Source organism: Arvicanthis niloticus, chromosome 8, assembly GCF_011762505.2.
Source record: "Arvicanthis niloticus isolate mArvNil1 chromosome 8, mArvNil1.pat.X, whole genome shotgun sequence".
NCBI classification, from domain to species: domain Eukaryota; kingdom Metazoa; phylum Chordata; class Mammalia; order Rodentia; family Muridae; genus Arvicanthis; species Arvicanthis niloticus.
Genome location: NC_047665.1, coordinates 47,105,138 through 47,119,115, shown reverse-complemented (window position 1 = coordinate 47,119,115; position 13,978 = coordinate 47,105,138). Strand labels below are relative to the sequence as shown.

The following is a 13,978-nucleotide window of genomic DNA, read 5'->3' as shown; positions in this document are numbered from 1 at the left end:
GAAATATAGTTTCTCGGGCTTAGAATCTCAGGCACGCCTCCCTCCAGTGCTCAGCGAGGGACTACCGCTGCCGCCCTTCCGGCAGACAGGAGCGTGCCAGGACCAGGACTGAAGGGCTGGGCGAGAGCGAGAAGGGCGGAACGGGTGGGAAGGCCACGCACGCGGAGGCGGGGCTTTGGCCAGGAAGCCGCCGCCGCTCGTGGTGCGGATCTAAGGAGCGAGCGGCGGAGACAACGCCAGGCGTGGGCGCGAACACTACCGGTGGCACTCAGTGTTCCTAGGTCCCCTCGCTATTGGCCGGGACGCGGGAGAGCGCGGCGGGGGCGCGAGGTGGGAGCGGCCAATGCGAAACTGGCTGGTGCTGCTGTGCCCTTGCGTGCTCGGGGCCGCGCTGCACCTCTGGCACCTCTGGCTCCGTTCCCCGCCGGCCCCCCTCTACACCGGGCCCAGCGCGGCAGGTGAGGTGAGGGGCTCGGTCGCTGCGCTGGTGGGAGGCCGCGGGGATGACCGAAGGGGCACAGGGAGGGCTCGGATGTCCCAGTACGGACGGAACAAACGAGTCTTTTCATTGGCGTCGGGCGAACCCGACTGTTCGTTTCTTAAACAGCGAGTGCTCAACTGCCCATGTCGTGGTTGAGGGCCCTGGTCACAACTTGGGGCGCTTCTCTCCGAGGGGGGTGGGGTGGGCGGGGGCGAGCCTGCCGGTGCTGGCTTTTCGTGTCAGGACTCACTTTGCAGCGAGGAGGGACCGACTGTACTTTGTGTTCTCTAATCATGAGGTGAACCAGGGAAACTTCTAGACGTGAACTAAGGTTCAACTGTGAGTGCAGTCGCCCCTGTAGTACTGCTTGGGTAGTTTGCTAATTAAGGAGCCTAGGAACACCGGATTCTTCTTTAACTTCGAGCACATTTGTTCCCAAACTTCAGCCATCGTGGGAATGAAATCTTTGTTCTTATTGGCTTTAAAAGCTGACGGTGCGTTTGCCTACAGTGGGTATCCAGTGTTATCCTGCCACTCTCAACACTACTTTCGTGTCTCCTGTGCGTCTTTTTTCAAGTTTTTCTCGGAATGCTTATATATAATGAGAACTAGATAGCTATTTTAAAGATAGGGTAAAAAGAAGGTAAAAGAAGGATGCTTGTTTCGTTTAACTACATTAGGATTTACGTTACCATTTCATATCCAAACAGCTGTTTTCTTTTCGGGAAATTTTAAAACAGCTATTCACAGCCATCAAAGAACTATACCTTATTTAGCAATCCTCAGAACTCCGACTGTTACCAGATTACACTGGGGTTATTTTAGTAATGATCTCTTTTCCTATTAGACAGCCACCGTTCTTTGGAAAGGCTATTTGTGTGGCAGAAAAGAATCACTTAAGTGGTATAATGAACATACATTATATGTGCATTTAGCTTGTGGGACTTTACAAACTAGTTAAGAAAAGGTCGTACATATAAAACACTTTTACATCTAACATCTCAAAGATGAGTGAGTTGCTGGAGTCTACAGAGCCACTGTAGAATATATATGACCTTAACAGTCTTTTGGTGTTCAACATAATATACCTTGCCTCTGAGCTTGTATTTAAGTAAGACTGCAAACAGTTTTGGGGGTTTGAAACAGATTTTTCCTGATGTTTTTAGTGCTTATCCATTTAGGCTAGACTAGGTTAAGAAAGCAAACTGTAGGAAGAGTCAGGGTTATATGGGATCATACTAGTTGTAAAAATTTTGTGTTGATATTGAAGCTTTTTCAGATAATCAGTAGGATGTTTTAATTACACAGATTCCTATCCCATTCTCCTTCCATGGTACTTCAAAAACAAAAGCAGAAGTATTTTGATTGCAAAAAAAATCCTACAAATATTTTTCCTAATTTGCTGTTGAAGTATTTAAAACATTTGGGCATTTTTACTTTCTGACCACATACATTTAAGCCTAAAACCTGAGATTTTTACTAAGTATCATTCTCTTGAATATCATTTTAAGATTTATTTTGTTTCCTTTTCTGCTACTCTGTCTGAAATTCCATTTAAGCCACTATAGTACTTTTTTACATTTGTGTGTCTGCTCATGTGCGTGAGTGCACACATTGATACAGCATGAAGCTTTTGTAAAAGTTGAAGGACAACTTGTGGGTCAGTTCTCTCCTTTCACTGTGTGAGTTCTGATTTTGTGATGTTCAGAGCTTGATTATCAGACTTAGCAGCCTTAGACTGATGAACCATTTCATTAGTCCAATAACTTTTTGAAAGGAAAATTTACCTTCCCTGATTAGAAAAGCCCCCTGGCTAATGGTTGGTTTAGCAAACGGTAGAGGGCTGCTGGGCCATCTTCTCTCGTAGGTCAGAATTAGCAAATAATTAATGTAAAGTGCCTGCCCTCCAGGTCTTAACTGTTTGAAAGGGAAGACCGCATAAGACTATAAATGTCTTGAGGATGCTGAGTCTGAAGAGGAAAAATGAGGCAGAGTTCTAAGAGTTGACCCAAGAGATCAAGGAAGGCTTCAGTGGAAAAGTGACAGCTGAGCTGAGCTAAGGGGAGTGAGTCCTGTCACTACTAAGATTAGCAACTTTTCTAAAGTAGTGACTTTAAACAGCTGAGACCAGTCATGGAGCACAACTGGTTAGGGGGAAGGTCTCTTGTGAAATCTAGTACACCATAGGCACTGACAGGAAAGGAAACGATAGCCAGGGGATATAAACTGTGACTTGATTTTTTTAAACTGGTTTTAGACCGTGCCTTAGCAGAAATTATGCAGTGGTCAATATAGAAAGCTTATGTGATCGAGAAAAGGCTTCTCTTTGTAAGGTATCTGGAAAATAGGAAGCCAGAGTTGTAAAGAAAAGTAGCTTATCACCAAGTACATATTTGGATAGCTACATGTAGGGCTGGATACCTGGGTCCAGCATGTTTGTTGACAGACTGGGCAAGCAGTACAAAGATAAATTGAGGTTGATGTCCAGCTTTTGCCTAGGGTTAGTTCTTCCAAAAGTATCCCTCCGTGCTATATCTTAGGATTTCAGTTCCCATGCATGTGAGCTATAAGAATTTGGTTATCAAAGACACTCAGATCAGTGCCTAAGTCACTCCTGGAATTTTGATGAGTATCTCAGTTTGGGTTTTACTGCTGTGAACAGACATCACAACCAAGGCAGTTCTTACAATGACAACATTTAACTGGGACTGGCTTACAGGTTCAGAGGTTCAGTCCATTATCAAGGTGAGAACATGGCGCATCCAGGCAGGCATGGTGCAGAAGGAGCTTTTCCAAAACCTATTCCAACAAGGCTACACCTCCTAATAGTGCCACTCCCTGGGCCAAACATATATAAATCATCACATTCCACTCCCTGGCCCCATAGGCTTCTTCAAAGCATATCCATGGCATAATAAAAAAATACAATTAGTCTTACTTGCAAAGTCCCCATAGTCTAGAGCAGTCTCAACAATGTTAAAAGTCCAAAATTCAAGGTCTCTTCTGAGAGTCATCCAATGACTTAACTTTAATCCCCAAAGCAAGACAGGAAACCAGCTGGGCAAACTCCAAACTCTGCATCTCCATGACTGATATCAAAGCAGTTTTCAGATCTCCAACTACTTTTTCATTTTTGTTGACTGCAACAAATTTCTTTCTCCTGGGCTGGTTCCACTTCCCATTAGCAGCTTTCCTCAGCAGAGATCCCCTGGCTCTAACATCTCAAAAATCTTGGAGTCTCTAAGGCAACTTGAATGTTACAGCTTCTTGTTTCAATGTCTAGGATCCACACATGATCTTTTGGGCTCCTCCAAAGGGCTGGCATCACTTCTCCAGCTCTGTCCTCTGTAGCACTCTAAGCTCAGGTTGATCTACTCCACTGTTGCTTCTGTTCTTGGTGATCATCCCATGTATGGTACTGGCCATCTCCAATACACTGGGGTCTTCTGCTGCAACTAGGCTTCACCAATAGCCTCTCATAGGTTCTCTTCATGGTGCCAAGCCTCAAATCCTTTGCATGACTCCTTCAGTCCTGGACCATCAACTGCAACTGGGGCTGCACCTTCACCAATGGCCTTCCATGACCTCTCACAGTGACAAGCTCAGCTGCTCTTCATGACCCCTTCATTCCTTCAAAACCAGTACCACCTGGGTGATGCTTACACATTACCAAGAACAGCTGCAGCACAAGGTACAACCTTGGCTAACTCTGGAACATAGCTTCTTTGTGCTTTCGGAAAACACTTCCAAGAAGATTTCACCTCAGTGATGCTGGTCTCTTTTTAATCAGCACTAATTTCTTAGTTCCAGCTAACCAGTATCAATTGTCCCAGCAGTTCCTTCTATTCTGGATTCTAAAGCCAGAACCATGTTGCCAAAGCTCCTGAGTCCTGCTGCTTGCTGGGGCTGGAACATGGCCCCCTTGTTCTATTACAGTATCACCAGCTTTGTTTTCCAACTCTTTGACTGCTTAAGCTTGGTTGTCCTGGAACTGCCCTTTAGACTGACTGAACTTAGAGATCTGCATGACTGTCTCCTAAGCACTGGGATTAAAGGTGTTGTCCACCAAGCCTGGATTTAAGGTTTTCTTCACCTAGAACTTGTTCTGTTCCATGCTTGAACTCAGAGTTCTACTTTTCTTTGGCTCCTGTGATTAAAGGCTTATGCTACCATATGTGGACCTAAATTTAGCTGGGTGGAATCTTGCCCAGGTCACTACTCCCTTAATTCAATTTAATATCTTTGAACACAGGATTCAGCTCCATTTTACTTCCTGGTCCCCCTTTAATACTAGAACCATATATTTTATAGTTTTCTTTTCTCAGCTTGGTACTCTTGTTTAAAATGCTCTTCATGAGACTTAACCAGAAAAATAAAGTCTATGATGGGCGTTTCTGAGACTTCCTTTGTCAGTGCAATTAATTTGAGACTCTTCAGCTTAGCTTTAGGCAGACTGTTTAGACAAGGGCAAAAAGTAGCCACATTCTTCCCCCAAATACCACAAAAACAGTGTCTAGGCCACATAATGAAATTCTCCATTGAAACCTTGTAGGCCAGGTCTGCACAGTTCAAATCATTATCAGTAACAAAGTCTTCCATATTCCTTTCATTGAAAGCATTTCACTGCATTCCAAATCCCAACATCCACATTCTTCTAAACAAAAGCATACAGAAATACCCCAGTCCCTGCTTTAGTTAGGGCTTTACTGCTGTGAACAGACATGACCAAAGCAAATCTTATAAGGACAACATTTAATTGGGACTGGCTTACAGGTTCAGAGGTTCAGTTCATTATCATCAAGTCAAGAACATGGTAGCGTCTAGGCAGGCATGATGCAGGAGGAGCTGAGAGTTCTACATCCTCATCTGAAGGCTGCTATCAGAATACTGACTTTGAGGCAGCTAGGACTAGGGTATCAAAGCCTGTGCCCACAGTGACACACCTATTCCAACAGGGCTACACCTCTTAATAGTGCTACTCCCTGGGCCAAATATAAATATATATATATATATATATATATATATATATATATATATATATATATATATATCATCACAGTGAATATTGGTAGTGGGAAGATAGCTGAAGTCTATGCCAGTATGGTTCATTGAAGCTAGCAAGTGCACACTGTAGATCTGTAATGGGCTCTTATGTCTTCCTCATTTTCAAGATTTCTGCCTGATTATGATGGATGTCATCAAGAGCATACATATGAGGATTTTGTTGTTGTTTTGTTTGTTTGTTTCTTTACTTCTTAGGCTTATTTTAAATAATCAGTTTCGAGGTCAACTTCCCTTAGCCTTTAATGTCCAAGGTTATTGCAAAGCCCAGCAAGTTGCCAGACTCTTGGGATAGATTACTTACTAAAATAAATATTCATTGCTCTTGGGGCCTTGCTTGAGGTTGTGAGTTATTCCTGTCATTGTGGGGATCGTGTTCCCTGTGGGCCTGTGCCATTTAGCATAGCAGACATAAGAAATGCTCAGTTTGAATGAATGAATCAAGAGGGTAAAACTGAGACAATACGAATTCTCTACCTATATTACCTATTTACATGCCATGAGGACCTTATAATTTAAGTATATTTCTTTCATAAAGGAAAACAAATTCTGTGGAGGAAAAGTTGAAAATATTTTTAAATGAAAGAAAAGAAACATGGTCTGTTCTTCTGGATTATTTTCAATATAGTACATGTTTTGAAAAATGTAGTTTGAAAATGTTCTTGATGTATCACATTTTTTTCAGGTATGTGATTATGTAGGCTGATATATTTTCACAAGCTGAGGCCTCTCAGTCATTTAATTTTAAAAAGGAAATCTATGGGGTTGGGAAGCTAACTCATTTGGTAAAATGTTTGCCTTAAAATAAGCATGAGGATCTGAATTAGATCTTTAGTATCATCCCCCCCTCCCCCCCCAAAGCCAGGCATGGTAATGAACATTGTAATCCCAGCACTTAGGAAGTGGGGACAGAAGGATCCTGGGACTTCCTGGCTACCTAGCCTAAATGGATCAGTGATACCGCAAAAAATTAGGTGAACAACATTTGAGGAATGAAATGTCAACAACATTCCTACCTTCCTAAAGTGTTGAATATGTATTTGCAGTGTGTCCTGGGTTTTGTGTGGCTTTTTGTTTGGTTTTGGTTTTTTGAGATAAGTTCTCCCTCCCTCCCTCCCTCCCTCCCTCCCTCCTTCCCTCCTTCCCTCCCTCCCTCCCTCCCTCCTTCCCTCCCCTTCCCCAGCCCTCTCCTCCTAGCCCTTTTTCTGGCTGTCCAGGAACTCACTATGTAAATCAGGCTGGCCTCAAACTCATAGAGACCCACCTGCCTCTGCCTCCCCTAGTGCTCGGATTGTAGATGTGTCATCAGGTCTGGCCCCAGCCCTGTAAAAGACTTCCAGATTACAGTCCTACAACACTGCGGCAGAGGAGCTGTTATCTTGAGATCATTGTCAGCATTCTCTTGAAGTACCTGCCATCTGATTTTTACCGTTGAAGAAGACATTTGTCACTTTAAATGGAGAAGAAATCTAATGTAATGTTGCTCTAATTCAAACTTGGTATCTAGTGAAGTGGGCTTTTTCCTCCTGAGGTTGTTGCCTGCCTTCTTTCATGACTTGTCCCTTAGTGTTTATGTCTTGGTCATCCATCCTTCCACCCACTTCATGTTTCTAAATACTGGAATGAAACTAGGTTTCCTATGCTTGTCCCATATAACAGTGAGATGAGTATATAAAGTGAAACTAGTGAAAGGAACTACAAGCTTGAGTGACTACCTATGTCCTTAAAGTACCCACTGGAAACTTTTATGTGTTTATGTGAGGAGTCTATTGGATGGGATTACATGGGCATGTGTGGGGGAGGGGGCGGTAGGGCGTGTTTTTCTTAAATCTGATTGCAGTGTATCTGGGAATAGAAGTTCTCTAGGAGGCCAAGATACACTCTGGATTCTTTGCAAGAAAAAGATTGATGCCTGCAAAGTAAAGCAGTTGAACAATTAAAGCAGTTGGTTTAGATGGGAGTTAGAAGCAGGGAGAAAGGACATCAAACAGAGGTGTACAGTACAATCAAAAAGCTGTAATCTTCAAGATTGTCACATGCTAGTGGTTATCTTTGTATAAATTTAGTTGTTTAAAACAAAACCACAGACCTCGTTTGGCAGTAATATGGGTGAGTCATGGAGAAGCTAGTAAATGCTTACAGTCTTAAACAGAAACTAGATTTAGTGCCCAGAAAGGGATAGGAATGAGAATTTTTTTCATGAAGAAATCTGAGGCATTCAGAGGGTAAATTATGTGCTGTGTGCTCTATTTCTAAATGATCTACTTTTATTAAATACCGAAAATACGATACTATTTTGAACTCAGGGATATTTGAATTATCCTGAAAATTTGTTTTTGTCTAGAAACTTTATTTTCTGATGTTAGATTAATGAAGGACAGGTTAAATGTGACTTTTGCCTTTTGGCCTTTTACAGATTTTGTTTTGTTGTTGGTTGGTTGGTTGGTTGGGTTTAGTTTAGTTTTGTTTTTTTGAAACAGGATCTCTCTTGCATAGCCATGGCTATTCTGGAACTCACTCTGTAGACCAGGCTGGCCTCACTCACAGATCCTCCTACCTCTGCCTCCCAAGTGCTGAGATCAAAGGCGTGTGCCACCACCATTTGGCCTTTTATAGATCTTTAATCTTTTTATTTTTCATTTTATGTATATGAGTACACTGTAGCTGTCTTCAGACACACCACAAGAGGGCATTATATCACATTACAGTTGGTTGTGAGCCACCTTGCTGGGAATTGAAATCAGGGCCTCTGGAAGAGCAGTCAGTGTTTTTAATTACTGAGCCATCTCTCCAGCCCCTAATTTTTAATCCAAAAACAAAACAAACAAACAAACAAACAAACAAAAAAACCACTTTGAAACAGAAACAGAAATAAAAAATTAGAATTTAAAAATTTTAGTGGGCAGTGGTGGCACATGCCTTTAATCCCAGCACTTAGGAGGCAGAGGCAGGTGGAGTTCGAGGCCAGCCTGGTCTACAGAGTGAGTTCCAGGACAGCCAGGGCTACACAGAGAAACCCTGTCTCGAAATACCAAAAAAAAAAAAAAAAAAAAAAAATTAGCTAAGTGTGGTATTTCACAGATGCAGTCTAGCATTTGAGAGATAGAGGCAGGAGGATGGGGAGTTCAAGTTGAGTTTCTGACCAGCCCAGAACCATGACCTTGTCTCAAACAAAAAGATTTTTTTTTTCCTCTGTCAGTTCTTGCTTGATTATGAAATAGAGACATGGGAGGCAAATTGCTTACCTGAGGTAGTGCCTTATTTTAGCTATGGGACTGGGTAGTGATTACATTGCTTCTATCCTGTCACTAAAGTGCACTTACTGTTAATATCATTGACAGTTTTATACAAGAATTTCAATTATATTCCAAATCTTACTCATTTAGAGTTAGTTCTAGCGATAGCTATAGCTTTTAATATATTGTTATATGGTTGAGAAAAGTGTTTCTGGTCTCTGAATTTTCAAAAATTTAATATTTAAGGCAAAGTACTGAATTCTCTGTATTGTCTTCTCATTTGTTTAGTAAATCTCTGTGTGTCGTGGTGATGAACATTAAATCATATTTTAGTGCTGGGGATGTAGGTCAGTAGAAGTCCTAGCATAGCATGCACAGGTCCCCAGCACATCAAAAGAAAAGATAGCCTGTATGTAATGCTTACTGTATTAATATCAGGCATTCAAGGATGATGGACAATCTTAATCCATGAGCATGCAGATTTATGTTGAAGATAAATTCTATATTTATAGAACTCATTTTGGTACAAGATTTGTGATAGAGCAATACAAATATCTCTTTAGAATTGAAATGCCTTTTTTCAAGTACATTGACTATAATCTATTTTGTGGAAAATAAAGTTAGTTATATGAAAATTCTTAACAGTATTAACATTGTTATAATTTAATATCTTTTATATTATTTTATAGTAAAAGAAAATCTGTCTCCTAATTATTTTAATTGGTTCTTTGAGAAGGCATCAACATGTTTCTGTTGCATTTTAGACTGAATACCGAGAGCATACACCATATAAAAACATTGCATTTATTATGGTGAAGCTCCTTGGCCCTCCATTTACTTTTGGAAACATTTTGAGTCAGTTCCCACCACTGTAGAAAGATAAAAGTGGAATCCTTATTGGAGTTCTATATAAGCTTGTAGCTCTTAAGCTTAAAAGCTAGCAATAAAAAGAAAGGCATAGCCCCTCTTCTGTCTGATTTCTAAGAATAAGAATAGATTTCTTAAACTAAAATAGAATCCTCTCCATTAGAAAGTATAATTGTGAAAGGTAAGGTATATATGACAGGACTTGTTACAGGACTTTTTAAATTCTTACTAAAATGTTACTTCTGATTCATTCTTTAGAAAATTTGGTTTGTAGTAAAAAAGTTTTAGCTGACTAGAATGTGAGACAGAGAGAGAGAGAAAAGAGAAGAGAAGAGAAGAGAAGAGAAGAGAAGAGAAGAGAAGAGGAGATCGTATCTAACATGGAGGTCCTTTTCTTCCCCAAACTTGTATCACTGTTGTACTACTAGTCCTAAACTAGGACCTTTATATGCATTACCTCACTTAATTCTTACATTTATGAGAAATTCTGTAGTCATTTTATATTTAAGGAGAACTGAAACGCAAGAGATTAAGTAACTTACAGTCAGCCAGGTATAGCTGTACATCCTGTTATCCCAGTACTGAGGTGGTGGAAACAGTAGGCTTGGAAGTTGAGAGCTAGTCTTCTTCACCTTTGTAGGTATGGAACGCCAGTCTGGACTACATGTTAGCACCCTGTCTCAAAACGCAACTACACCACCACCCAAGAAGTCTCACAGTAAATACATAAAGGATCCAGGGTTCCAACTGCGGCCTACCTGATTTCTTACTGCCTATTTTTGTGATTTATGCCATCTCGTCTTTTACAGCTGATTCTTGTAACAAAACACTTGTTTTGGAAATCTTTCTTATGCTGGCATAGATACATACATATATGTGAGATACCAAAAGCTTGTATACCAATATGTTAGTTGTATATATTACTGGATGCTGAGTTTATGGGTTTTTAAATTTTTCAAATGAAATTTAAAATTTTGTTTCTATTTGTACATTTTACAAGCATAAGTGTATTTTATTTGTAATAAACATTTTATAAAATATGCTGAGTTTACTGTAGTTGAGATGTTATGACTGACTTGCAATTTATGTTACTTATTTATAGATCAATCAGCCTTATTTCCTCAGTGGAAATTTAGTCACTATGACGTGGTAGTTGGTGTGTTATCAGCTCGAAATAACCACGAACTTCGAAATGTGATAAGGAATACCTGGCTGAAGGATTTGCTGCAACATCCTACATTAAGTCAACGGTGGGTTTTCTGAATTATTCCCTTACCTGGTTCAAGAATTAAAAAAGAACGAAAGCCCCTTAGTTTTAAATAGTCAGATATTGGGGCTGGATAGATAGCTTGGGGTGGTGATTAAGAATATTTGGCTGTCTTCCAGAGGACCTAGGTTCAATTCTCAGCACCCACATGATGGCTCACAACTGTTCTATAATTCTAGTTCCAGGGGATCTTACGTCCTTTCTGGCATCTGAGGGCACTGCACACATGTGGTGTACAGACATATATCTAGTTCAAACACTCATATCTAAAATAAAAGTCTTTTTTTTTAAGGGACTTAAAGAGTATTTTCAATAATTTTTTTTTCAGCTTTTAGTATAGTGTTCCTGGCATGCTGTATTCTTGTAACCATCCTCCCAGAGCTGGGTTGTGCAGTGCCTCTCTTGCTAATAGTAGACAGCCCAGTGCCTGGTCAGAAATGCTTGGATCAGAGTGGGTAGCATGGGAAACAAGGAAAACCAAGATAACAGTACTTTTGCTCTGAGCAGTTGATGGCGAATTCTTACTGGGCATGACAGGAACGGCTACTGGAACTCAAGCTCTGGAGGTGGTTCTGAGGCCTTTTCTTTCGTGGTAATACGATTTATTATTGCAATCGTGTACTAAGGGGCCGAGTTCCTTCTCAGCATGAGAATCTCTTAAGGCTACAGTGAGGAGCTGGAGAGAAAGGCATAGGACTGAACTACCTGTGGTGGCAAGATACCAGGGCTATACCAGAGAACATCTTCTTGGGGTTAAACTGTTATTTTCTTGATTGGCTATTGAGGTAAATTGCAGTTGGGAATTTTCTTGTCACTAATAGTGAACATTTATAGATTTCCTGTCTTCCTCTTGGCAGCTTCCATTCCTCTTCCTGATAGGTTCCCTTAGTACATGATTGCAATAAAAAATCTTATAACCTAGCAAGGAAGGGCCTCAGAACCACCTCCAGAACTTGAGTGCCTATTGTCTTTCCTGTCATGCACAATCAGAACAAGCCAGCAACTACTCAGACCAAAATCATGGTGTTATCTTTTCCTTGCTTTCACTTCCCACACCAACTACTCACATTTTGTTGGTGCAGCTTGTAGGTCACACCCCGAGTCAGACTTCTCTCACTGTCTACACTGCCTTCACTTGTCATCTGGATTATTGCAGAAGATCTTCTATATGGATTGCTTGCTTTTATCTAGACATATTCCATATTCGGTTTTCCAAATAGCTGCCATACCAGAATGGTCCTCTTAAGATTAGTCAAATTTTGTTAACTTTTATTCATAACTCTCTGTTGATGTGTGTGCATGTGTGTGTATGTGTGCTTGAACTCACACATGTACACACTTGCCTATATCCATTGTCTTTTCTGATCTTAGAATAAAATCCTATCAGGCATAGACAGGAGTTTAAGGTCTTCCTCAGCTGTATAGTGAGTTTGAGGCCAGTCTAGGCTACATGATGTTTGTCTCTAAATAAATATAATAGAAATTCCAAATTACTGTAGTTATTCAATCAGTCTACATTTTCTTCTATATAATCACTTCACTGTGTTTCCCATATACTCCTAGGATTGATTTTTTTAAAATGCATCCAAAATAATGGTGCTTTTTATTATTATAACATTTTTAAGTTTTCTTTGTACTTTGCTCATACTTATTCTCACCATTCCATCCTTCCTATGAGTCCCTCCCTTTAAAAAGTCTACCCTTCTGTTTTCACAACACACACACACACACACAAAGTCTGGGTTCTGCATGTGAGAAAAACATATGATATCATCTTTCCCATTCCCCCAGCCCTTCTTTTCCCACCTCCAGTACACTACACAAGCTTCTGCTTCAGAGCCTTTGCTCTTGCTTTGACCACTCTTTCACTAAATGTCTTTATGGTAGCATTCCTTCAAGTCACTGGTAGAGTCTCCCCTAGCTGGCAGTCTTGGATTAAATAGCACTCCACTTCTCCATCACTGTCTTCCTCTGCTTGACTTTATGTGTAATACACTTATAAGTTACTCATCACTCCCCAGAAGGAGATATAGGCCCTTTGATTTTATTCTCCTGGTAGAGCCCCAGTATCTATAACCTAGCTTGGCCAAGAATAAAATAGATATTCAACAACAATTGAGTGAATGCCCCAGAACTAAAAATAATAAGTATAATTTATACCAGTAATTCATTTGCCTTTGAAGCAGTTACTTAAATGAAGTAAGCTTGTGGTTTGTTTTCTGAAAATAATGGATTCTCTATATAAAAACAGATTCAAGACCAGGAGTAACTTTCTAGGCATAGTAGTTATATGAATTTAGTAAGGATATTAAGATAGCTTAAAAAAAAAAAGAAAGAAAAATAAAGAAAAAAGATGAGTATATATCATTTAGTTAGCATAGTCACTCATGTTTGTCTATACCTTTATTACAGATCCTGGTTGTCTACATAAGATGTTCTGCCTAGCTGGCCAGTATTAAAAGACAGTGCATTCTGTGGTTGTGGAATTCTTTGATAGCTTATGTTTTACCAAAGGAGTCAAACAGTGTTATTTATATTATGAGGACTGTGTTTGAATCCAAACCTCTGTAATAGGCTGTAGTTTGTCACTTTAATGTATCCTAAGCAGGTGGTGCATTGAGTGTGTTAGAACACAAAGGTGCAACTGGGGTCTAGGGGCCTTGAAGTTTAGTTCCTATAGATAGGTTGATAGTGCTGTATGGGGTACCATGGAGATACATGTAAAATAGCCTGGAATAGGCTGGAGAGCTGCTTCAACAGTTAAAAATACTTGCTGCTCTTCCAGAGAAACCTGAGTTCTAATTCCCCACACCTTTGTTTGGTGTCTTGCAACCTTTTGGAATTCCAGCTCTAGGAAATCAACTCCCTTTTCTGACCTTTGTGGGCACACACATAGGCAATGTGCACACAGGCACACATACACACACAAATACACACGCACAAACACAGAGGCATTGTGCACACAGGCACACATGCATACATACACACACAGGCAGACAAAAGATGATAAAATCAGTCTCTTAAAATAGCCTGAAGTACTTGAAAAACATCAGTCACGTGTAACCT

General features: G+C 40.4%; 1 protein-coding gene across 2 annotated transcripts in view; it reads left to right on the top strand.

The window, feature by feature from the left end:
- Positions 1 to 13: 13 nt before the first annotated feature.
- B3galnt2 (beta-1,3-N-acetylgalactosaminyltransferase 2) overlaps positions 14 to 13,978 on the top strand; it is a 41,491-nt gene continuing 27,526 nt past the window's right edge. Inside the window, exons 1-2 of one of the 2 annotated variants that reach the window (XM_034509990.2) lie at positions 14 to 458; positions 10,748 to 10,895. In XM_034509990.2, the coding sequence (XP_034365881.1) occupies positions 344 to 458; positions 10,748 to 10,895 (263 nt within the window). In that variant the 5' untranslated portion in view covers positions 14 to 343. The remainder of the gene's footprint in view (positions 459 to 10,747; positions 10,896 to 13,978) is intronic. The other variant, XR_004607465.2, reaches the window with a different exon arrangement.